We start from the raw sequence: 26,167 nt of genomic DNA, 5'->3' as shown, positions 1-26,167 counted from the left end.
ATGCCTTTGAAATCCCTCCTGGATGGGGACTCCGCCGCTGTCCCGGGCAGCCTGTGCCAATGTTCAACAGCGCTTTCTGTGAAGAAAATGTCACTGATATCCAAACTAAACCTCTCCTGGCACAACTTAAGCCTGTTTCCCTTGTCCTGTAGCATGTTACCTGGTAGAAGAGACTGACTCCATCTCAGCCATGACAGGAGAGGCTGATAAGAATTTAGCAAATAGCAATTCTGCAGCCGTGCAACGTGTTTCAGCTCTTACACTGTCGTTATTATGTGCCCCAGGACCTTCTGCTGGCCCAGCAGTGGCACAGGCTGTCGAAAGAAGCTGTGGCTGCCTCATCCCTGGAAGTGTTAAAGGCCAGGTTAGATGAGGCTTGGAGCAATCTGATTTTGGTTGCCTTGCTTATGTTGGAACTGGCTGAGCTTTACGGTCACTTCTGACCCACACGATTCCATGATTCTATCATAATAAGGCTAAAAAAGGACAGCATTGACTTGTTCTTTCCAAAAAACCCACCCCTCACTCCTCAGCAGCTCACACAAAGGCCCCTCGCCCACAGCCATCCTCATTCCAAGAGCAAATCCATCCTCCCTCAGCCCCATCCTGCCATGGCCTCTCCCTGCCTCAGGGTTTCCATGTGAATCTCTGCTGTGGAAAAAGCAGGTCCCTGCCCCAGCCTGGCCCTGCATGGAGCATTCCACCCTCTGCCAGCCCCTGGTGTTGTGAAGCTACCACAGAAGGTGGGGTGAGCTGTAGCAATAGCCCCAGAGGCTTTATTTGGGAACACAAACCCCACAGACCCTTTGGGGCAGCATGTGGGGAAAACCAGCCCTCAGCTCCCCGTATGACCCAGAGCTTCCACCTGCATGTGCATTTAGGAGGGACCACCTGCAGAAAGTTATTTTTTCTGGTTTATGGGGGTTCAAAAAACCATTTTCCTTTGAAAAAAAAAGGGATTGTGCTTTGCAAAGGGAAATTCGGGGGTAGAACCATTGGGTGGGGGCTCACAGCTCTGGATCCTGGGGTTGTTTTGGGGGGCTCACATTGCTGGAACCTGAGTGTGTTTTGGGACTTCACTGCACTGGAGCCTGGGTGTGCCCGGTGTTTAACACTCCTTATTACAGCTGGGAATTTCTTTCCCCTGTGGGAAGCATATCAGTGTGGAGGTGACAGCATTTTTTGGGCAGGACAAAACCGCGATTTTTGAAACTGCAGGGTCCCTGTGCACTGGGGGGGTTGCATGACCTGCCTCTCGTGCATGGTGTAGTGTGTGTGTTTGTCCCAGTCCCTGTGCAAATGTCCCTGTGTCCTGTGTCCCGGTCCCCGCGCCCGAGGGGATGTCGCATCCCCGCGCTTGATCCTCCCGGCCGGCAGGCGGCGCCCTGTCCCCCTGCCCGCTGCGGCGCGGTGCCCGTGGCCGCTCCTGGAAGCGGAAGCGGAAGCGGAAGCAGCGGCCCGGCGGGGCGGCTCGGCAGCAGCGCCGCCGCGGAGCTCCGTGAGTACCGGGGGGAACCTCGGGGGCCGGGCAGGGGGCTCCGCTCCGGGGAGGACCCCTGGAGGCCTTGGGACTCCTGAGGTGGGCGAGAGGAGGGGGCTTGACCTGGGGTGGCCCCCCTTCCGCCCCCGGCCGGGCCTGGCCGCCGCCCCGGCCGTGGAGGGATCCCCGGGTTCTGCCCGCCTCCACCCCGGGATCTGTCCCCGGCCTTGGGGGCGCTCCGGGATCTGCCCCTGGCCGGGCAGGCTCCCCCGGGATGTGCTCCTGGCGGGGGAGGGCCCACCGGGATCTGCCCCTGGCCGTGGAGGGACGCCCCGAGGTCCTCCCCGGGCTGTGCAGGGTCCCCCCGGATCTGTCCCCTGCCGTGGAGGGACCCCCGCCGTCTGCCCTCCGCCCCTCCGGGATCTGCCCCCGGCCGTGGAGGAATCCCCGGGAGCATCCCCCGGACTGACATTCCCGTGTCGGGTGGCCGTTCCCACTGCTATTGGCTCGTTAACGTCTCCTGCTCTTCGGTTTCTATCCCTTCTCCTGCGAGAAGTAGGTCGGGTTAAGAAATAGCAGCATCTGGGGGTAGGTGGGGAAAGGAGGATTTTTCTTTGTTGGAATTCTTCAGATGAAACGAGATTTGCAATTCAGGTTTGAAGGTTCATTGTCAGTTCCTGACGCTGTCTCCAGCATAGCACTGCTCAGTGCATGCCTTGGATCCTTCTTCCATTTGGACAGAGCTCTTCTGTTCTGGATTTTTGTGCTGTGATTAGTGGGAGCAGAAGAAAGACCAGTGTTTGTTTTGTTAGCGTTGCCAGAGGTGAAGTTAAGCTATTTGTGTTAAGATGGGTTTGTGTCAAGGTGCAGACCACATCTTTTTCACTCCTTTGGGGAGATGTCTCAGCTGCTCTGGAGAGCCATGGCAGAGCCAGTCCACCAGAGAGCTCTGCCAGCTGCCCAAGCCTGTGCCTTGAGCTCCAGCGATCCTCAGTGCCTGTTTGCTCGAGGGAAATGCTTTATTTAGGCTGTGGTAGTGTTTTGTCAGGCCAACATGCTCTGCCCCAGCAGCGTACACAACACTTGTGCAGTCTTTCCAGGCTATATATAGACACCCCCTCCCTGCCTTTGAGGATTGACAACCCTACACCTTGGGCTCTCCAGGAATGAACTATGTGACAGGAGTTCATAGCTTGGATCCTTTTGGAGCTGCCCTCAGCTCTGGGATTTACAGTGGGAGGACTTGGTTTCCTCTTGCCAGACGTCTGGGCTGACAATTTCAGCTCAGATACACTTTGTAAAGCCCTGCAGGAAGAGATATCTGCTGAACTAACAGGCTGTTGGGCAGATAAGGCTTGTGTTGCAGATAAATCCGTTTGGGAAATGCTTTTTTCTCTGTGTCCCCTTCTGGTATTTGTAATTGGGACATTGTAATAGTGGTGATCACTGCTAGACCCTTCTGAACTTAGTTTGAAAGGAGATACAAACAAACCCAAGAAGTTATGGGAGAATAATGGGAATAAGGACAAGCTGCCTAAGCCTGTTGTGTGGCCTGATGGTTCCAGATCAGCCACCAGTGTTTCTTCTGAGCAGTTGTGTGTCCCAGCTCTTGCTCCTCTCCTGATCATCCCCTGTTCTGGTGTCAGTGCCATGAGGTGATTTGTGGAGGTCTCGGAGGGAAAGAAGCAGGTGGGAGCTTCTCTTCCTTGTGCTGTGGGTTTTATTCCCCATGTGAAAGGATGGTTTTCTTAAAGCATTTTTGCCGTGGGGTGTGTTGGGAGTGTGCAGTGAGGGTTTGCTGGAGCTCAAGCTCTGCTGCTCTGTTTTTTCCAGCAACATGCAACATGGCAGCAGCCATGGAAACTGAACAGCCGGGCCTGGAAATCTTTGAGACTGCGGGTCGTGAGGAGCAGGTCCCGAGGGAGGAGCAGCCAAAACTGGAACCTTTCTATGTAGAGAGGCATTCCTGGAGCCAGCTTCGGAAACTGCTCACAGACACGCGGAAGTATCATGGATACATGATGGCAAAAGCCCCTCATGACTTCACCTTTGTGAAGAAAAATGACCCCGAAGGACCGCATTCCGATAGGATCTACTATCTGGGTGAGCTGGCTGTGGCAGTGCCACTGCAGAGCTCTCTGGGATTGACTGTTCCTGACAGCTGGGTGTTCCTGGCAGATAAATCTAAAGGGATTCCAGGCCGCACTTGCTGGTCAAAAGTCATGATTGTGATTGTAATAGCTCATTAAAACTTGTGAGTTAATCTCCTGTGGGAGTGGCATGATTGGAGGTGACCCATTAGGCCTGGAAAAGAGCTGGGAAATGTCCTTTGGGGCATGTTCCCAGGCTGGAAGTCTGTTCAGTCCCTTTTTTGTCACTCCAAGTAATACTCTCTCCAAAAGCTGTGCAGGAGCTTTATCTCCTTTCAGAGATAAAGAAACCTTTGCAGAAAGGTTTATCTCCTTTCTCTCTTTGCAGCTGTTGGGTGGAGCCTTGTTCTCCTTCAAAGTTTCCTTCCAAAGCAGAGATTTTAAGTGTAGTTTTGAAAGTGCTTTGTGCCTTAGCTACCGATGGAGCAGGTTTTCCAGGAATCCTGTGGGGAATAAATAGCAGCATAGGTCAGGGGCAGCTTAAAGAGTAAATACTTTTCTCAACATTTTTGGTCTTAATAATAAAAAACTTCATGTAGTTTGTTGTTCTTGGATTCAGTGCCTCACTTGTGCATTGTTTCACTAATTAATGTTCACTTGATAGAAGTGATTTGGCACCATAAGTGGTACTATGAGCAACTCTGTGAGTGGTTTTTTGGATAAGGCCTTGTGGTGGAGGAATGCTTTTGTCAGGAGCTGCAGTAGCTGAACATAAATCCATGAAAACCTGGATTAGAGAGAGAAGCAATGGCTGAAGCAGAGGCCTAGGAGTCAAAGCCATGTTCTAGCCCCACTGCTTGCCACTTAGGATGCTTGCTTAAGCTCAGCTTTTTGATTCATAGAGTCTTTGCATGTGCTGTGCAGTGACATAATCAGAAAATTGCTGCTCTTTTTTTTCTTTTCACAAGATGGTGGTCATAATCCTTGGATGATGCTGAGTTCAAGCACAACACGGTTGGGTTGAGGTTGATTCCCCTAGGATGAGCTCTGCTTTCCCAAGTGCCACTTCTTGAGCTGTAATCTGGCTTGGCCTTCCCTTGGAGCACACCTGGCTCTCTCTGGGCTGATCCCCATGTGTCTGGGCAGGAGCCTTCAGAAATCTGAATAGCACTGAGAGAGAGGAGCAGGACAGGGATGTTCAAACCTCCCTGAAGGTCACAGGCTGTGCATCCCAGACAGAGGGATTGGCACAAAAGTCCTCCTTCATTTATAAAGCTTATGGAATAAAAAGGCAGTAAGAAAGCACAGAGTGCTTTGAGCAGCATGGGTGTCATTGTTCTCTGCCTTCTCTGCTCTGTGACTTGGACTTCTGTGAAGCAGGGAATTCTCAGTGAGGCTGCAGTGCAGAGACCATCAGTACCTCTGCTGGTAGGGCCTGGGAAACTGTTCCTGGGCATTCTTTGAGAGTGTTTGGATTATTAACAGAAAGCTAATATACTTTTTTTTCACCTCACTTTCACAACAGCAATGTCTGGGGAGAACAGGGAGAACACGCTCTTCTACTCTGAAATTCCCAAAACCATAAACAAAGCTGCCGTCCTGCTGCTTTCCTGGAAGCCTCTTCTGGATCTTTTTCCGGTGGGTCCTGATTTCTTTCTTGCTTCAACCATGTGGGATTTGGGGTTTTCGTCGTGAAAATTTGAAGTTTATTGTCTTAAAAATGTAAAGATTCTTCTTCTACATGCCAGGCCTGCAGCCATCCCAAAATGAAGCACAGCTTTCTCCTCAGTGTTTAGAGTTCCATCCTCTCTGTGTGCTGGATGATTCCTTTGCTGGCAGAGATGACAGGTGCTAATTTGCATCAAGTTCTGTGCTGTGAGATCCTGGGGATTGCTGAAGGAGCCTGGACTCTCCAATCACTTCCCTGCTGTCTTGCAGGGGAAGTGATGATTCCCCCAAGGATCAGGCAGTGGCTCCGTGACTCATGCTGGAGAAGAGGATCCCTTTCCCACTCACTGGGATGTGGATTCCCTTTTCCCTGCTGCACATAGCAAGCCTGCACCATCCCATCCCATGCACCATGGCAGGCTGGAGGAGGTGGGACCAACCCCACATGGAATGAGGTGGATTTTTCCCCGTGTTATTTCCCACGGCTGTCAGCCAGACGTGAAACTCCGGCTGTGCTCTCCTCCCACCAGACCAGTCACTGCATGTCTGTGAAAGTGAACAGAGCCTCTCCTGCTCATTCTAGAAATAACAGACCCTCAGTCTGAGCTTTCTTACACCAGGGAGTATTGGGAATAATGCTGGCCTTGCTATGGTAGGAGTGGCTGTCAGTTTACAGTTGTGTGGGATCTGATTGTGGCCTACAGCTACGAGTGCTGATGGCAGAGGCAAAGCAGGAGTGGGCTCCCAGCCGGCAGCAGGATTCTGGAGGAGGAGGATGTCTGCTCAGCCATCTGCTCCTGGAAGCAGGGCAAGGCTTGCAGAGCAGAGGTGTTGATTGGGCTTCTCTGCCTGTTTTCAGGCCATCCTGGACTATGGGATGTACTCCCGGGAAGAGGAGTTGCTGCGGGAGAGGAAGCGGATCGGCACCGTTGGGATTGCCTCCTATGATTACCACAGAGAGAGCGGCACCTTCCTGTTCCAGGCAGGGAGTGGGATTTATCATGTCAAAGATGGAGGCCCCCACGGATTCACCGTGAGTTTACTCATCTGTCTCACTGCAGGACTTTGCTCTGGCAAGGACCTCCTTTGGCTTGGAGTGAGAACAAAGAGCAGATCATCAGCAGTTACTGCACTGGCACAGGAAGTGACCTTGATCACCCTGGAAACAGGGTTATCCACAGGGGTGTGTGTCCATGATTGTAGAAACTCAGATGCAGGGCTATAAGAAGTGGTGAAATTGTGGCAGCAGGGCAGGACACCAGATTGTTTGATTTTTCATGACTAGCAGTGTCCATAAAAAGCAACAAAAGGTTCCATGCTCTTTCATGGAGTCAGATGTCACGCCAAATGGTATTACACCATTTTTACGCCATTTGACTGTACAACTTGCAGAGCAAGCAGCCCTCACTCTGCTGAATCTGGCCTTCAAAGCTGAAATAATTTTTATTATTATTATTATTTTTATTGTTATAGTAGAAGCCTGGTGTTTCCATAACCCTGTTGTCAGGCGTAATTTACTGTATCTTGAGTTGCTTTTGGAGGGCAAGGTTGCATGTTCTGCCAGCCTCTCTTAGGGTGCTGTTTTTAGGAGAGTGCCAGGTTTCTCTACACAAGCTGCCCTCTGATTTGGGGCTGATGCTCTGCTCTGGGGAAAGAGGCCGAGTGGGACCATGGCAGAGGCACAACTTTCCCTATATAATATCTGCATGGTATTTTTCAGTGTGTAAAGTGGGTAGATTCCTCTCTAAACATGTATCTGAAGTCAGTGTCCACACTACCGTGGTCTTCTGAAATCCAGGTTACTCAGTGGATGTGTTCCTGTGTTATCATATCTCACTGTGTTTCTTTTTATTTTTAATTACAAACAGCAACAGCCTTTAAGACCCATTCTGGTAGAGACCAGTTGTCCAAATATCCGGATGGATCCCAAGCTTTGTCCAGCTGATCCAAATTGGATTGCATTTATCCATTGCAATGACATCTGGATATCTAATATTGAATCCAGGGAAGAAAGGAGGCTGACGTTTGTGCACAATGGTAATGCATCCTCAATTAAATTCCTCTACCTCCTCTGCACTTGTTCTTGCTAGACTGCATTGAGCAATGGTACTAAAGGTTCTTCTGAAATGGGGGTAATGGCCACTGTTTTCCACCTTGTTTGTCACATTTATAGACTTCCTGTAGTGCAGATAGTGTGGGATGATTCTTTTCCCTGCACTGTGCAATGTGGCAGAATGAGTTGTTTGTTGGATGCATATGGAAGGGCTCTTCTCCTGAAACACAGCACATTGCTTTTCACTGGAACAGCCTTTTTTGTGTGGAGGAGCTGTGGGTGGAATAGAGCTGAAGGAAAGTTTCTGTCAGTGAAATCAGGCTGCAGAGACTTTTAGGAACAATTTAGGCTGTTTCTGAATAGCACTGGGGCTTCTGCTTGCCCCTCATACTCAGTAACTTAGGTTCTCACTTCTTACCCTCTTCAACTCTGTTTTAGGCATTTATCCTGGAAGAAAGAAAATGGGAAATTGTGGATAAAACACTTTTAAAATCAATTTCATTTTGTATTTAAACTATATAATTTAAATTTTAGTTAATTGTATTTTCCGACACTTCATAATAATGCTTTAGATGATTTAAATTCTTAATATTAAAATATTATGTAAGTACAGTAAAAATAAACTGTAGCACTGACTCCTTCTCAGATGATAATTATTTATGGAGTGCTGCTAAGTTACCTCCAGGGTAACAGGAAAAATATTGAAGCCCTATGGATATGTCATCATGTTGAGATGTTATGTAAGTCTGTTACTTTTGGTTCATACAGTGAATGAAATACTGATGCTTTCATTTTTCTGAATGTTCGTGTCTTCAGTTTCAGTCCTTCAGAAAGGTTTGGGATTTTGATTTCTTAAGTTGTAGTTCCAATTCACTGAACTCAGGTAGAGAGAACATTTTCTTTCCTTGACTAATTGAGAGCCTGATTAGGTAGAAGTAAGAAGAGAGAATGTCTTTCCTTTCCTAAAAGAAGCTGCCATGTCAGGGAGGATTAAATCCTCCCTAAATACATGAACAGAGAAGGCTGCAAGCAGAGAACAAATCTGCTGAGAAGTCAGATTTATTATCGTGTACTTGTTCTCTGGGGGTGAACTTGGGCTGTGTTTGGGATAATGCAGAACCGGTTTGTTTCTGCAGCACATCATGAACTAATTCTTTGGTGTCTTTTTTTAGAACTGGCCAATGTTGAGGAGGATCCAAAATCTGCTGGCGTGGCTACTTTTGTGCTGCAGGAGGAGTTTGACAGATACACTGGCTACTGGTGGTGCCCAAAGGCACAGCCCAGTAAGTGTGGGGGTCCAGGGTGTCTGACAGGCCCTGTCCAGTGCAGAGCTCTCTCTTGCTCTTACTTACCTTTATGCAATTTGGAAATTGTCTCCTTTGGAGCTGTCTGCATCAGGGCAGGTTACAGGGGCCTTGTGAGCACTGTGGGGAGAGACTTTCCTTCTCACAACAGTGGTGGGAGTTGTAGGAGTCTCAGTGTTTTGCTTAATGAAACACGAGTCACAGGCTTTATTGGATTTTTCTTCATCCTTCCAATCAGCTCAGGCTCCTGAGAGAGTATTGATGCCTGCAATAACTGATAATTCTGTAATGTTAATTCATTTACAGCACTCGATGGGGGTAAAGTTCTTCAAATTCTTTATGAAGAAAACGATGAGTCAGAGGTAGAAATTATCCATGTCACATCACCCATGCTGGAGACAAGAAGAACAGATTCCTTCCGGTACCCCAAAACTGGTGAGACCCTGAACTTTCACCCCTGTTTTAGTCCATGTGCCTGACAGCAGTGACTCTACAAGCCTAGAGCAGAGAGGTGTTGAGTAGTCTTTGAACTGGTGTCCAGGTGGTGCAAATGTGTTTGGGGGAGCTGCTCTGGAGGCTGGGTGAGTCACTGGTGACTGTGCTGATACTGAGGGCTCTGGGTGTCAGGAGTTGGCAGGAACCCTCTCTCATTGTTGCTGTTTGAGCCACTCTCTGGGATCCTGGAAGACCTGAGTTGTTGAATAGTTGATTCTCATTACAGCCCTGTGTTTCTGAGGGAACAGCTCCATAATTACAGCCTTTTGGGGTTTTGGGAGGGTTTCTGTTTAGCTGCTGGCAGTGTTCTGGCAATTCAAGTTCTGGAGGACTCTGATCTCCAGGACTGCTCTTGGACTTTGAACAGCAAACCCATCCTGCTGCAGCCTGCCAGGAAAACCACCTGTGGTCACATTTGCACACAGGTGGGTGGTCTGGAGGCTTCAGCAGTGAAAGGCTGAGGGCAGGCTTGAAGTGGAGTGCCACTGGAAGCAGGGAAGTGGGATTTAAGCAGACCTGCTGAGGGCTGATTCACTGTCAGGTGTGGGGCATGTTTGAGCAATTCAACCCTTTTGAGATGTCCCTGCTGTCACAGCAGGACACATTGCTCAGGTAACGGTGGTTTGCTCTCTTTCCTCACTCCTGAAATCTTCATTTTTTGGAGAAATATCTTCTGTTTGGCTGACCTTCTCAAGCTGCAGAATTCATTCAGATCTTGTCAATTCCTCAGTTCACTGGAAAAGCTTTTCCTGATTTACTGCTTGTATCAAGGATAGAGGAAGGCTCAGTGTGAGGCTGGGAAACAAGAGGGGATACCTTGTGGTTTTTTGGTGTTTGTGAACACTCAGATTTCTGAGAGTATTTTGCCATGGCTCTATTCAATGCAAAGAAAACAAGCTAACAAAAGCCCAAATCCCTTAAACAACATGTAGCTTTATTATCATAATGGCACTAGTGATGGCAGTAGGTTTTTAGGTGTTTAATTTTCACAGGCACTCTTTAGCACTGGATCAGTTTGTATGTACTACCTTGGAATAGCAGCCAAACAGTGAACCAAAGTCACTCCTGAGCATTTACATCCATCCTGGAAATGCATCCACTGACTGTGGGAGAGAACACTGACTGGGACAGTAGCGTGACTCTTGAGCTGTTTGCAGGATTACATCCTCTAAATCTCCCCACATTTGCAGTTTCTTTTTTCCCTGCCTGGTTCTGTGCTGTCTCTCAGACATGCAGGGAGGATATTTGATCAAAGAGCATTCTGCTGTTTGCCTTTTCCAGTCCTGTATGAATAACACCACAATAATACACAGCAAACAATTGATGCCTGACTGTTAACATCTGTTTTTATAGGTACAGCAAATCCAAAGGTCACTTTCAAGATCTCTGAAGTGACAATCAATGCAGAAGGCAGAGTAAGTCTATGTTCTGGTTTTTTTTTTGCCAAATACATTTAATTGCTGTGATTTTTTTTTTTTTAGTAAAATTCATTTTCCAGTTCAGTACAGAGAAACTTTCCTGGTTGTGATGGCTTCCTGGCTTCTCTGGGGGCAGTGCCCTTGGCTCATTCCTGTGCAGATACTCAGTGTGCAGCAGTATTTCTCAAGGCTGTGCTTTTCTTTGCTACCACTGGTGTGTGAGCTCAGCTGCAGAGCAGAGTATTTCAGGTCTGGGTGGTTAGACCTTCTTATGTGACTGATCTCTTGGTTGGCTGCAGGTATTGGGAAAATTGGATTGCAAATACAGTATATCACCTTACAAAAGCATGCACATATGGGAAGAGATGAACTTTGCTTTTGCCCTGGGATGTTTTAAACAGATGCAGAAATTTCCACAGCACAGATCTGTCCAACATCTTTGGACAGATAGGAAATTATTCTTATCAAACAGATACATTAGCAGCCATAAATTACTGGAATTCTCCCAACTCTTGAGCTACTTCAGCCATCAGCAGTCACCTGCTGGGGTAGTGAGGCTGGTGTCAGCCAGTAAAGGCAGGGAAAGCCTTCAGGACCCTTTGGGCACCACTGGGACTTGTTCCCAAGCCCAGCAGGGACAGACTGCAGCACTGCATTTCATGGATTAGAACCACATTGATAACTGGGTGTCATGCAGCATGTTCAGCATCTATCCATGCAAATCCTACAAAAGAGCTTGGTACAAATCACCTCCCCTTTACAGGGGGGATCTGAGAATTCAAATGAGTTGTGAGAGATGAATGATGGGTTTGTGAGCAGCATCCAGATTTCTCTGGTCCCAGCCCTGGCTGTCCTGGCAGTGTGCAGCTCTCCTGCTGTGCTGGGGTCTGGCTCCAGACGGGGTTCAGTCCCCTGTGGTGCAAAGGCTGAACAATCTAAATTGCATGAGCTGCACAGAAAAAGTCTTCTGTGTCCAGGCTCTCGTCGTGCATGAAAAACTGGTTGTGGGGGTTCATCTCAGTGTCACTGAATTGCTGCTTTGTCAACAGATTGCAGATGTTGTGGATAAAGAGCTAGTTCAGCCCTTCGAGATCCTCTTTGAAGGAGTAGAGTACATTGCTAGAGCTGGGTGGACGCCAGAAGGAAAATAGTGCGTATGTTAATCCTGTCTCTGCTCAGAGGGTTTGGGGTCATACAGTCAGAAGCAGATTGTAGTGGTCTCTGTCTTCTTCCAGCTTAAGCCTGCTTTCACTTTTACATTGCTACCAACTTGTTTGTGCAAAGGGGACCATTTTTCCAAAAGCCAAACCAGAGCCCTCCTTGTGTCTTTCTCTGCTCCCTGGCCCTACTGCTTTGGGTTTGGGCACTCGCAGCCTTTGATGTGTGTGTCCTCTCAGCATCCCTGTGAGAGAGAGTGCAGTGCTATTATCCCCATTTTACAGATGGGGAACTGAAGCCCAGAGAGGTTAAGTGCCTTGCCATGGTCACGCAGGAAGTCTGTGGCTGAGGAGAGAAATGAGCCCAGGTCCCCCAGGCCCTAGGCTAGCGCCCTAACCACTGGACCATCCTTGCTGACCAGACTTACTGATCAGAAAACCTGCTGTAAGTGCTACTTACATTTGCATGTCATTTTAACCCTGTAGATGATGTAGTACAGTGTTTCTAACTCACCAGAAGCTTCTCCAAAAGGATATTTCACTGAAAGGGTTGTCCAGCCCTGGCACAGGCTGCCCAGGGCAGTGATGGAATCACCATCCCTGGAGGGACTTTAAAGCTGTGTAGATGTGGCACTTGGGGACGTGGTTAGTGGTGGGCTTGGCAGTGCTGGAGGAATGGTTGGACTCGATGATCTTAAGGGTCTTTTCCAACCCAAATGTTTCCATGGTTTTACAGAAGTGCACTCCTCCAGGTTTTGAATCTAAAGATGGCTTTCACCTTTTTAATTTCTTTCCCGTCCAAATCTGAAAGAAATCCAGGGACACATTTGCTATATTATCCTGATTTTTGCAGAATTATTTTTGGAGCTACGTATAAAGCCATCAGAATATGGCAGGGGCTGCTGCTGGTCCCTTTAGGTGCTGGTGTTATTTTCTGCCAGGTGTAGATCCAACAACAGTATTTTCACAAGCATCCTGAAATTTCAATTGAAATTTTTTCTACTTCATTATTCCCTCTGATTTTTCTTTTCTCTTTCTCCCTTGAAGCACAATTCAAATCGGGGAGAACAGAATGAGTTAAACTTTTGAACTTGCAGTGCTTATGCAATATTAAAATGAAGTGAAATAGGTTCTTGTATTATGGAAGAGATTTGTTTATGTGGGTGAAATTTTGCACGTGACTTAATCTGCAATTGAATATTCTTGACTCCCTCAAAACACCTAGTGCTACTGAGTGTCTGCTGGGATTTTCAGACCTGTGCCATACTCATGGTTGCATGTTATTTTCTCTAATATCTGTGTCCTCAACAGCATCTGGTCCATCCTGCTGGATCGCTCCCAAACTCGGCTTCAGATAGTCCTGATCCCTCCTGCATTATTCATCCCCACAGAAGATGATGCAATGGAAAGACAGAAACTTATTGATGCTGTACCAGATTCTGTTACACCTTTCATTATTTATGAAGAAACGACAGACATCTGGATAAATGTAAGAATTTGAATTTCAGCCTTCTCTGACAGTTTGTAGCACTTGAGTACTGTTGATGTTACTGTGCTGCCAAGGGGAGTGGTCCCATCTTGCAAGTTCTGTGCATATTCAGTGCTTCCTGCTGTAAAAAGCAGGATGCAGAGAACAGATTTGGGAGGTACTCAGACTGGAGCAGAGCCCTGGGCTCTGGGTGTTCCCAGGTAGCCCCTTCCCCAGTGTCACTGGCACTCTCCGGCTTCTTCGTGCCAGTTGTTAGCACCAGCAGTGCCACCAGATGAAATATTCTCCAGGCAACAAACATGGATCAAGATGGCACTGGGTGAACAGTCCTGAGAGTCAGCTAAGAGGCACTGAACCCCTCCTGAACTACATCTGGTCTGGTGAAACAGATTAAGGGTGTGATGTTCTGGGAGGTGAGCTGCAGGGCCTGTGCTGAGAGCAGTCATGGGTGTGCCTGGTCACTGCTGTAAACTGTGCCTCTCCTCACACTGCTGCACAGAAAGATCCTGTCTCTGCGGTGACATCCCGTTGGAGGTGTGCCTGGGAGCATCAATCACTGGCATAGATGCATCTTTCAGCAGAGAGCATTTGCACAAAGCCTTCCAGTGAATGGTCACTGTACTGCTCTCTTAGATACCACATTCTCTCCTTACTGTTTGGTTTCAGGATGGTGCAGTGAGTTTCCCTTTCTCCATTATTTTTACTGTCTGAAGTGGTTCTTCACTGGCAGCTCATACTGTGAAGAAAAATGCTCCCAAGTCCTCCAGAGATTGTCCCTTGAAGCAAGAGCTGGCATATTGATGAGTGGGAAGATGATGTCAGCTCATCATTCTTTGAATAATCCTTCACTTGCAGGCAGCACAGGACAGAGGTCTGCAGAGCTGGACCCACCTCTGTGTCTAAGCTAGAAGGGCAGGTGCAGAAAAACTTAATTAGTTTGGTGTCCAGGATATAGAGTTAGACTGGCAGAAAGCTGGAGCTGCAGGGATGTGGCACTGGCTGCAGACCCCCCTGTCTCCACATGTGACTGGTTCTCCCAGTAAGGGACAGTGCTGCACCCGGTTAGCCTGGACCGTGTGGTCTGTGTTGAGCAGCAGGAGGAACATATTTTGTGTGACTGCAGAGTCTTGCTGATAACAATAACCCACTGCTCTGTCTCCTCAGATCCACGATATCTTCCATGTCTTCCCTCAAAGCCACGAAGATGAGATAGAGTTCATCTTTGCCTCCGAGTGCAAGACGGGCTTCCGGCACCTGTACAAGGTGACGTCGGTTCTGAAGGAGAGCAAGTACAAACGGTCCTGTGGGAGCCTCCCTGCTCCGAGTAAGGGGAATTCTTCTGGTGCTTTAATTGGGCATTTGTTGCTGACCAGTGAGGAGATAAATGTCCTTCCAGCTGGCAGGAATTAGGGTCTTATTGGAAACTTCTGCTATTGTCCAGGAAAGCACTTCAGTGCACAGTCATTCCTCTGGAAATTGTACAAGGGTTATTCTGTTTTCAGCATGCCTTAGTTTTAACCCTAATCCTTCCTTATGGACTAGAAGGAAAAGTTTCCAAAAAAACAGATGGGAAACAAGCTCCCTGTGATACTGTAAGACATAGTTGGCTTTTCCTCTTCACTGCTGGAACTTGGTCTTGCTCAGATGCAGGAAATTGCTGTGTGCAAAGCTCCCAGAGTGGTTTTTTCCACAGCATGTGTTCTTAAATTCACAGTTTCATGCTGTGATACTTGATTTACTTAGTATGTGTTGAAGGCACCTACTGACCTCTGTATGCACAAAAATACACTTAATTTTACTAGAGGTCCCAGTTTCATGCAACTGTTGTGGGTCTTTTTCCTACATAGCATTATATCTTGGGCTGATTCAATTTCTCTGAGTGCATCTGACTTCTTTTCCTTGCTAAATCTCCCTCATTCTAAGGGAAATAAAATCATCTCATAAAAGCAGGGTTATTGCAAAATTTTCAATTTTTAACAACTCATATTTCCTTTGCCTGCCTATTGTTCATTATATTTCTATGCAAGTGACAAAATATTTTTAGGACTAAAAATCTCTGTACGTTGGCTATTTGCAGGTGACTTCAAGTGCCTCATCAAAGAGGAGATAGCAATTACCAGTGGAGAATGGGAAGTGCTTGGCAGACATGGATCCAACGTAAGTCTTGCTCTTGCTTCATGGATATCCTGCCACACACACTGCAGGGAGATGGTTCCTTGGAGGCATCAGCATAAATCTATTAATCCAATGTGGTTTTAGCCAAAATACAGAGTATTTCTGTTCTGTGTAACTTGTGAACTTGCACAAGGAGGGAGGGAATGGTTCCCAAACCACTGCTCTTCTAGCTCTGAGCTGGATGAATTCTTTGATCATTTGAATCAAACTGACAGAGTTGTAGACAGTGAGAACAGTTTGGTTTCTGCCTTGCAGATTGCTGGGCTCCAACTCAGCATTACGGAAGTGGGGCAGGAGGGACTGGGGGAGACTTTGGGGTGGTAGAGCTGGATATTGAGGGATGTGCTGCTTGTTTTGTTCCTGACAGATCTATGTGGATGAAGCCAAAAAACTGGTGTACTTTCAAGGCACAAAAGATTCACCTCTGGAGCATCACCTGTACGTTGTTAACTACGAGAACCCCGGGGAGGTGAAGCGCCTGACGGAGCGCGGATACTCACACGCCTGCTGTGTCAGCCAGGTACCTGTGCCTGCCTGGGCTCAGCAGACAGGACAGTGGTGATACATAACAAAAGCAGATTTTAGGCTGTGTTGTGCCCTTCTGTATGTTGTACAGTCAGTGTGTAAAACTACCCTGGAAACCAGACCTGACCTCCCGGTTCCGTTGCTCTCCAGCTCACTTCAGGCTGAAGGAGTTGGGATGAATTGTTTGAAACTCTTTGAGCCTGACTCCCTGCCTGCAGTGGACTAGAGAGCAATCACCAGAGGAGATGAGCCTGAGCAGCGTTGGGTGGGGTTGCAGGAATCCAGCTGGGGATTCATGGCCCAGAAGAAGGTATGTGACAAGCTCCTCATGCCACTCTTTGATTTTCAGGTGTATCTTTGGGTCTGGAGTGTTAAGGACTGTAGTGTTTCAGAGGCAGAAGTGCTCAGATTTCTGGTTTAATTCAGTCCTTAAGCATCTTCTGAAAGATCTAAATGCAAAATAAATGATCACTTGCTTGTGGCTGTACGCTGAGGAGTTCAGGTGTGTTCTTTTTCTCCCCAGGACTGTGACATGTTCATCAGCAAGTACAGTAATCAGAAGAACCCCCACTGTGTGTCACTGTACCGGCTGACAGGATCAGAAGATGATGCAGCTCATAGAACTAAGGAATTCTGGGCTACCATTTTAGATTCAGCAGGTAATGGCATGGATGAGGAACAGGAAGCAGGATCACAGGATAAAAGATATCCCAGTGTATGCTTGCTTGAGATTTGCTGTTGTGGCTGACCAGCCTTGTCTCTGAAACTCAGGCTTTTATGAGGAGTTCTGTGAAGTACAGGAGGGACATTTTCAGCTCAGCAACAAATGGATATAAACAGACCATGAAGGAATTTAGACTGGAAATTACCAATTTTCTCCTGCCAGTTTTAGTTCAGGGAGGGATTTAAGTGCACTCACTTGCTCTGTGTGATGTGCCTGCTAAAGAGTGTGTTCCTGGGGAGGGAGGTGCACTTCTTAAATAGTGTGTGCTGCTGCCTACTCGTGTCTTCATGAGACAGCTCTTGGGCTGTAATCTTCCACTGAATCTCTGTTGCCTTTCATTTCTCCTTACCTGAGGCCTATTCCATTTCCTGTGCTTTCCATTTGTTAATGTAGGGAGTTCTAAGTGGGATTAGGAGGAGATAGGACATCTGTAATATCTGTGTCAGGGGAGAAGAGTTACTGTCATTCACAGGAGAGAAGGAATGGGAATGTGATAGGGCTCAGAAAGCTCACCTGGGGCTGGGGCATTGCCAGTCCCTGCCTGGATCCAGCTACACCCTCTGGAAAGTGTGGGAGAGCTCCACTGGGATTGCAGTGAGACTGGTGAGAGGACAGTGGTGCAGCAGAGCTGTGTTACTCATCCATTCCTGTTAAAACCAGGCTCTCTGTTCCCTCCCATGGCAGGTCCTCTTCCCGATTACATTCCCCCTGAAGTGTTCTCCTTTGAGAGCTCCACAGGGTTCACACTGTATGGAATGATGTACAAACCCCACAACCTGCAGCCTGGGAAGAAGTACCCTACAGTGCTCTTCATCTATGGAGGCCCTCAGGTGAGTTGGTGAGCAGTGGGATGGGCTGGCAGGGATCACTCCACTGTTCTCCTGCGGGAACACTTCCTGCTCTGTGCTGAGGGCAGCAGGTGACATTTTGCCTGTTTGGTGAGTAGGTACTTGGCCAAAGGTGCTGTAAGGATTCATTGTGCCCAGGTCATGGATCCAGGCACTGCCCCTTGTCTGAGGACAGGTATGGAGTAGCAGAGCTGGAACTGGGAGAAAAGGGATTTAGGTAGTCCTTGTTCCCAATTCTGTCTCACTGGACCTCCGCTGAGCTCTTCATACCTGTGACACAGAATGGCTTGTTTTACTGGAGAGGAGTTTATTGCATAGCAGGGAGAGGGAATCCTGCAGTAGGGAGTAGGAATCTTGAAAACTTCGCATTATAAAATTGTTTAAAGCATTTAAAGGAAGGTAAATATAAATAAAACCTGAAATTGGATTAAGAGGTGACCTCTGGATTCTCTGCTGCTCTTGTATTCCAGGTACAGCTGGTGAACAACCGGTTTAAAGGAATCAAGTACTTCCGACTGAACACCTTGGCCTCTTTAGGCTATGTTGTCGTTGTCATTGACAACAGGGGCTCCTGCCACCGAGGGCTGAAGTTTGAAGGAGCCTTTAAGTACAAAATGGTAAGTGGGCTCTGAGTCTAGCTCTGTTCTCAGCCAGAGATGGGTTTGAGTGCCTGTGTTACCAGTGCTGAAGGAGCCCAGCACTGCCTGTGTGACACTCCTGGGGTTTGGGGACAGGAAGTGTGTATAGGTGAGAGTTGAGGGAGGAAAGATGCTTGATGTGGGAAAGATAAAATGTCATGGTTTGAGGTCGTGAACCAGCTGCAGCCTAACCCAAGGTGGTTCATAATGAGGCTGTGACTCCTCACAGATACAATTTGCAGCTCATATGAAGGAGGACAGTTGCATTCTGAGCATGGATCACTCCTGAGTACCAAAGCTCTGAAGGTGGTTACCTTGGGCAATCCTGAGAGTGTAACTTTTGCCTGTAACTAGCAGAACTTTGTCTCTGCCCTGCCAGGGACAGATAGAAATCGATGACCAGGTGGAAGGGCTGCAGTATTTGGCATCACAGTACGACTTCATCGACTTGGAGCGTGTGGGCATCCACGGCTGGTCCTACGGAGGCTACCTCTCCCTAATGGCTTTAACACAGAGGTCAGATATCTTCAGGGTATGTTCATGCATTGAGTACTTACTCTGGTGGTGCAGACAGAATTTTTCCTTTAATAGTGTGACTTCCATGGGTGGTGACAACACAAAAACCTTGGAGTTTGCTCTAGACAAGCTTGGACACAGTGCAATGACTGTTTCCTTCAACGCTCTTCTGTTTGGGTGACTTCAGAGAGAAGTTGCTTTTCTAGCAACTGTTGGACTGCTGAGCTTGCAATGACTTAGCTGTGCTCCTGTACCTCTACCTATCTCAGCTTATCTGTGCTGAAGGTACCTTAGGTAATGTCAACTGCTGCCCACTTTGTGCCAGCTGAGCTCTTTGTGCTGTGAACCAGGTAAGGGAAATGATCCTGGTGAAAAACAACACCTTCTTCTCATCCTTTGTTTGGCCCTGAGTAGTTCCTTTGCAGACTGATCTATTCCCAGATCAAATTGCCCATGCTGCTGTGTAGCAGTGTGTTCTGAAGCAGCCAGGAGGACAGCCTGGGCATGGGGAGAGGTACTGGAGAGAGGTTCTTGTGCCTGCCTGACTTTAGACAACTATAACAGCCAGACTGCCTTTTGGGTAGAGGTGTGGGAAGAGCTGGTATTGCCCTTGAGATGTGTTTTATTCTTTGTGGCTACTCTTGCTTTCTTTAAGTCCAACCTTAATATTTCTGGGACATTTAATAATTATTTGTCTCAATGCTTTAACAATTGTTGTATTTTTACCTTTACACCTGCCTTGCAAAGGGGTTTTAGGTGGTTTTGTGGTGGTTTTTTTTTCTGGGGATTTTTTTCCACAAGCCTCTCTGCAAGCTGGTGGTAGCCATGCAGGGTAGTTTGTGGAGTCCTAGGGAGCTGTTTCTGTTAGACATGCAAATGGACCCAAACCCACAAAACCTCACAGAATGCACCTCCCTCAGCATCCCTTGCAGGGGGTATGTTTAGAGTTGCTTCCAATTTACCTGTGGGCTCTTCCTGGTTTCCAGCACACGTGGATTGTAGCTGAGCTGTGCTGTGTGTGAGCTGGGGCAGGGACAGCAGGATTGCTTTGCTCCTTCCACAGTTACAGTGGGATGGAGCTGTGGGAGGGAAGGATGTGGCCAGGTCAGGGGGCAGTGCTGACATGCCCAGGTCAGGGGGCAGTGCTGACATTCCTGGGTCAGGGGGCAGTGCTGTCATTCCCCTCTCTGTGGCACTGGCAGGTGGCCATAGCTGGAGCCCCCGTCACGCTGTGGATTTTCTACGACACGGGGTACACGGAGCGCTACATGGGCCACCCGGAGCACAACGAGCAGGGCTACTACCTGGGATCCGTGGCCATGCAGGCTGAGAAGTTTCCTTCTGAGTGAGTTTCTTTCTGGCTCTTGTCTTGTTTTTCCTACCAGGAAAGTTCAAGCCCCATAGACAAGTTTTTATCTCCCTGTTCTTGGTATTTCTCTAATCACAAATGCTCACATTAAATAATATTAAAAAAAAACAACAATACCCAACACTAACAAACTTAATACTCAAATGAACATTTGCATAATTACAGACCATTTGCTGTAAGTCTTTTTATACTATATTTTATGTCTAAAGAAGTGACAAACATATCTTCAATTTGATTAGCACTTTAGAGCTACGTTAAGCTAAGGAAAAATTAGTTAGTTGGGATGTTTTTGTATGTTCTGAGACTGTCTCAGCAGAGCAAGATGGGGCCATGGGCTTTCTTGCCAAAGAGTTGAAATCAGCAAGGTTTAAGGCCTTATATTGTCCAAGCTAGGAAGCATTGCTGAAAAATAAATAAGATATTCAGATAAAATATCTGTCTGTAATATGCATGTGCAGGAAGAACTTTCAGAGGAGGAAGGAGCAGGTTTGAGAAATGTGTCTATCCAGAGCAGTTTACAACTGTGAAATTACTGCTTTCAATGCAAATACTATTTTCTGGGGAGTGTTTTTGTAGGGGTGTGTGTGGACTGTGAAATGAGTGGGATGCTGTCTAGAACTGTTTGTCTCTTGCTTTTCCCAGACCAAACCGTTTGCTGCTGCTGCACGGATTCTTGGATGAGAACGTTCACTTTGCACACACCAGTATTTTGCTCAGCTTTTTGGTGAGAGCTGGGAAACCCTATGACCTACAGGTAAGGTCAGAACCAGGGTGTAAAGGTAATAATGTGTGTATCTTGGAGGAGTCCAGAATTGGAACTTGTATCATGGTTGTGCTGGACACCTTGGAATTCTAGGAACAAAATTGTAGCGTTTGAGCCAAGTATTTTTTTTATGTTAATATTTTATGAATCCTGAGGAGATCTGCAGCTGGAAGGCAGAGCAGCAGTGTTCATGAAGGGTTCTGCATTTAATTAAACCCTGCTGGCTCAGTGCAGGTGGAGCCCAGGGATCCCACACCACACTCTAGGAGTGAGAATGTGCTCTGACCAGGAGCTGCCTCTGCTCAGCCAGGCTGATCCCCTCCAGCACAGCTGGATCCCAGTGGGTTCTCCTGAGTTCAGGCAGTGGAGGATGAGGTGTGTCAGTTCAGGTGCAGAGTTAATGCAGGGACGTTCCATGGATATGTGCAATGTGGCTCTGATTTAGATATTGGCGCCTTCAACTCGTGTGGATATTCACAAGTTTATTTTCCATTTCAGATCTACCCTCAGGAGAGACACAGCATCAGGGTGCCTGAGTCGGGCGAGCACTACGAGCTGCACCTGCTCTATTACCTGCAGGAGAACCTGGGCTCTCGCATTGCTGCCATGAAGGCCATGTGACTGACCTCAGAGCTCTGCTCCACAGCTGCTCTCCGGCCAGGGAGGTGTAGGAATCTAGAGAGAGTAGAATGGAACGTTGCTTTCTGGTGCCTGCCACACGTACACACCCTCACAGACACTTTTTTAAAAGTCAATTTGGTGCCATACGGGAAATTAAAGTACGGTGATCTAATAACTTTAGTTATTAAACTTTAAGTTTAAGCTGTAAATAAAATCCAATGTCTGTGGTATAATACAGTACCATGGGTGTTCTCTTGGGGGACGAGCTGAAACTGAAAAGAACGTACTTCTACAGCACCAGATCTTCACTTTTTAGAAGAATTATGGCATAATTGATGTATTTTTACAGTGTGTTCCTTGGTATCTTATTACATTATACTGGATGATTTACTCACTACACAGCAAGAATTTACCTGAATGGTTACAACTTTTATTAATTTTAAATGCTATCATATAGCTTTTATGCTTTGTGAAAGGGATGTGTCTCACTCCTTAGAAGGTGGTCACAAGTTGGACACATCCCCTGTCTGGTTGTTAATTGTTTTTTAAGAAGAAAGACTTTTAAGCTGCCTCTTAACATATTTAAAGTTTGGATTCAGATCAGTTGATGCCAGGTTCTTTGATTCCTTCTCCCATAGGATAAATCATTCTCTTTTCTTCCAGCAGCTTGAGAACCTATCCTGATTGTACTTGATTTCAGTGGAGAAGTGAATTGATACTTTACTGTGATATGGGCATAACAATCTTTTATTCTGAGGTGCAAACTAACTTAAGTTAAAAATCAGAAACTGTAAACTTTCAAACAAGTTTCAAAGTGCATCCTGTTGAGATTCTTCCCTGATGTTCACTCTGGAGCTGGGTTTGCAATACTTCTTCCTCACCCTCACATCAGCATGATATGTATGCATCCTGTTACAATGTAGAAATTCAATACTCTAATTCCAAGGTCTGCAGAGTATGTGTGGGGAGACCTTACATGTGAGGCAATATGAGCTGTTCTGTTGAACTTCCTCATGTATGAGGGGCTATTTCCCAGGCTCATGCCCTGTCCAGTCCCCTGTTCCTGGGTCCTTTCTAGCACTACTGTGCATGATGATGGTGATGATGCTGTCTTTGAGAACCCCTTTCTGTACACCTTCAGGAACCCTCAAGGAATTGCAGTCGCAGTTGTGTTTTTGCTACTGAGATTTTAACTAAGCAGCAGGCTTGGCTAAAAAGCATAAGTGTGTGAAGGCACTTTTAACTGGCAACAGGTAATTTAGGATAGAAATCCATAGAAAATTGTTCTCTTTAATCCAGAAAATTCTCCCTTTGGGACTTGCTTCTGAGACTCTGATAAGTTTTAATAGTTTTCTTAGAAACCCAAGAACTTCCATTTCTTTCTGTTTTGGTCCTAGAGAGAAGCAGAGCGTGATTTTCTTTTCATCTGCTGAAAATCTGGAATCAGTCTTTACGCTCTTAGAACGCCACATGTTGTAACTTTGTACTTTCCTTGATTTTGTACTGTTCAGCATGATCCCAGAACTCTGGGATTTAGCAGAGTCTGGCTGTATCGGGTCAAACTGCATCGTTTGTCAGTTAAACCGAGGGGAGCTGGGGCGGTTGCACGGTTGTAAAAGCCGTGTGTGAGAACAGGATCTGGTTTTTGGGATACACAAAGGAGCCAAAGCCAACAGGTTGCAGGGAGTTTCCTCCTTGGTTTGGGCTGTTTGCTGGTTTTCAGGTCGCAGTGGTTGCAAGTGGATCAGTTAAAACACCATTAGCAGGTCAATAACGGGTTGATTTTGGGAGAGGCAGGCAGAGAAGGAGCCCAGCTCCAGGAATGTCTTCTCTTAATGTCTTCTCTTAGTGGTTAATTGTGGCTGAAGCACAGGCAGCATCCCTTCGGAGTGTTACAGTCAGCACCGAGAGAGGAGCACAGGTGCAACACAACAGTGGGTAGAGACAAAAATAAGCTGTTCCTCTGGAATTCCATTGTGTTCCCAACGTGTTTATGCTGTATTATATATACATATATCTATATCTGTTCATATATACATATATGTATAAAATTACCCATGGATAGTATTCACTTTTTCCAAGGTTGTTTATATTTTGTTCAATATTAAATTAACTTGCTTTTTTGGGGTGTTTTTGTTCTTTTTCTAGAGGTGATTACCCTTGAATGTAAATGTATATTACTTTTAAGATGAAATTGATCCTTTTGTTTAAAAAAACAACAAAAATGGCCTTCATCAAACAGTGCTTTTTTTGGGGACTGAAGAACTAAACATTGTGTGAGTAAACTGGGCTGGGTTTGGATTTGAGGCAGGATGTGATTATAAGTGCTGACATAGAATTTTTAATAATGCATCCTTCCACTGTTTAAAATATATACATCAAAAAGCTATTAAAGTACAATATACTGTAACTGCTCTGTTTTGCAACATAAATTATGGATTCTCTCTTTCCTACCATTTTCTTTTCTTTTTACTGTAGTTAAGCACTTTAAGACCCCGTGCTCTCTTATCCTGTGGAAATGCTGGAAGGATTTATCACCAGAGTTTTGTAGTTCTTGCAAAAGAGATGCCTTAGATGAAGCCTGATTCCAACTAATTTCCCAGTGGAGAAAGGCCCCATTGTATCAAGACTGCAGAGGTAGGAAGGTGTTAGTGCTGAAGGACTTTGCATCCTTATTTTTGGGGGGAGTGGTATTCCTGCACCTCATATGGTGAAGTGTTGGCCTGGCCTAGGAGCAGGACAAGGCTGTACCTTACAGTCCTGGAGATGGGAATGTCACTGAGGTTTCCAGTCTGTTTGATATTTGGGATTGTACTTCATCACTTCCTGCATGTTAAAAAATCTCTTGGTTAACGTGAGTTTTAAGCAGAACTGGTGAGATCCTGGGGGAGAGCACATGCAAGGGAGGTTGTGGAGCAAAAAGGTGTGAGGAGGAGCCTTCGCTGTGGCTCCCAAACCAGAGATTGGTATGTCCCTGTGGAGGCCCCTGTGCCTTCCAGAGGCTCTGTGTCTGCCCTGCTCTGAGCAGAAGCAGGACTGAGCCTTCCTTGCATGGTGGATATTTAGTGGCACAGGTGTCTTTGAGATGAATGTTTTCATATGTTTAAGAACATATATGAAATGTGGGGATCTGAGTGCTGAGATACTGAAGCTGTAGGGTGTTGGTGCAGGCAGTTTCCTGTCTTTTGAGGTGCTTGGGTTTGGTTGTGTCTGTTCCTGGTGAAAGCACGTTCTTTCACCCCATTTTAGTGCAGCTTCCAGTGATGCCTTGTCAGTGTGGGATGTGCAAAGCTGTTGGGTTTCACCCCCACCTCCTTTTGTTCGCAATGATCTCTTTTTATTCAGAACACAGTAAAATTAGCATCTACCCAGAACTGCTTAATTTTTACAAATTCAATGGAAAAATGAGCTCAAAGCACCAAGCAAAGCTTTCAGAATCACTAACTTCATTGTATTAGAACGGAAAATGCATTCCCTACTTACTAGTGGCATTTGGAAATAGGCTATGGAAAAACTTTCTGAGTGGGATACTGTAGTAGTGCTTTAAGCCTGGAGAACCTGTGCCTGAACCTGGGTAGGAAATTATGGAGAATTCTCATACTCCAAGTTCCAACCCATATTCCCTGCCAGGAGAGGTGGGTTGTGCTCCTGCTCTGTGTGTCTGTGTGTCCGGCTGTCCTGCTGCTGCCGTGACACCCCACCCCTGCCCAGGCAATAACAGAGTTTGAGTAAGGGAAACATTGGCCAGATGAGGGCCTTGCCTTGGGCTGCCTGTTTCCTTGAGTGCCAGAACCCCACAGAGACTTTCCATGTGCCCCTGTGGAAGGGGCAGAGAGCTCTTCCTGCGGATTTTCTTTGGCTGTTCTGCGCAGTAGAAGTTCAGGTGTTTAATTTGAGAACATGAAGTGCCTGCTGTTTGCGTTAACAGAATTGCATGTCTCACTCCAGTGGGTTTATTGGGCTCCCTCCCTCCCCTCCCGAGCTCCATGGCTTTTAATCATGTAAAGTGGAGACATTAGTTTTGCTGCGTTTTATTACAAAACCTTTGTTGCAATAAAGATGCTGCTAAATAAATTGAATTAAATGTTGGTTTTTTTCCACCCTTTTTCAGCTGTCTCTCTCCTTGATTTAGGAGAGCTTGTGTGTAATTAAATCTGTGCCCTCGTTGCGCTGTGGAAAGCAGCAGTGATGTGTGTTTGATGCACATCGGGTGTTCCACAAAAGCGTCTGCCATGGTTCCTGTCCCTTGTGGTTCGGGAGATGGATACCATCAGAAGGATCGGGCATTTCCTTGGCACAGCCGTGTTCCCTCTCCTGAGTGTTTCCATGTGAATGTTGGTCACAGCCCTCGGCAGCCACCAGCCGGAGCTGTCGCACCGGGGACTGCAGGACGCAGCCTGGCCGAGGTGGGACAAGTGCCACGGGGGAGGAGGTGGCCCTGGTGCCCCGGCAGAGGAACCTGTGTGAATGGAATGAGCAGTGCAAGAGAAGAGATGTCCCTTTGTGCAGTCACCTTGTGCTCAGCCTCCTGTTTGTCTCTCTGAGCAGAATGGGCTTTGCAGGCACCCCAGTTCCATGTAGTGCTATCCCAGAAGGTCAGGGGGTGGCTCAAGGCAGATAAAATTCATGTTTTTATTCGTTCCTGCTTTTTCACCCACAGAGAAGCACCCCCTGTTCAGGAGTGGGGGAAGCACTGGCCTGTGCTCTGCCCCATTCCTATACAAGGTTCCCAGTTTGCAATCCTCAGTGTGCATCCATGGAGGCTTCTGAAGTGTGAGGGGAAGGAGTGAAGATTTAGCAAAGTCCTTTCAGGCTAAAGGCATGGTATATTTTT

General features: G+C 46.9%; 1 protein-coding gene across 1 annotated transcript; it reads left to right on the top strand.

The window, feature by feature from the left end:
• Positions 1–1,441: 1,441 nt before the first annotated feature.
• Positions 1,442–25,412, top strand: DPP8 (dipeptidyl peptidase 8). The gene is made up of 20 exons (XM_030955489.1): positions 1,442–1,498; positions 3,314–3,583; positions 5,096–5,208; positions 6,098–6,271; positions 7,107–7,275; positions 8,464–8,574; positions 8,902–9,030; positions 10,444–10,505; positions 11,558–11,658; positions 12,977–13,154; positions 14,319–14,478; positions 15,232–15,311; positions 15,697–15,849; positions 16,378–16,513; positions 17,263–17,408; positions 17,897–18,043; positions 18,444–18,596; positions 19,783–19,925; positions 20,592–20,703; positions 21,211–25,412. The coding sequence occupies exons 2-20, from the start codon at positions 3,325–3,327 to the stop codon at positions 21,331–21,333; spliced, it is 2,649 nt and encodes an 882-aa protein (XP_030811349.1). The 5' UTR covers positions 1,442–1,498; positions 3,314–3,324; the 3' UTR covers positions 21,334–25,412.
• Positions 25,413–26,167: the final 755 nt, after the last annotated feature.

The sequence above is a fragment of the Camarhynchus parvulus genome, chromosome 10 (assembly GCF_901933205.1).
Source record: "Camarhynchus parvulus chromosome 10, STF_HiC, whole genome shotgun sequence".
Classification (NCBI taxonomy): Eukaryota; Metazoa; Chordata; class Aves; order Passeriformes; family Thraupidae; genus Camarhynchus; species Camarhynchus parvulus.
Note: the sequence above shows the minus strand (reverse complement) of the source record. Positions and strands in the feature narration are given on the sequence as shown.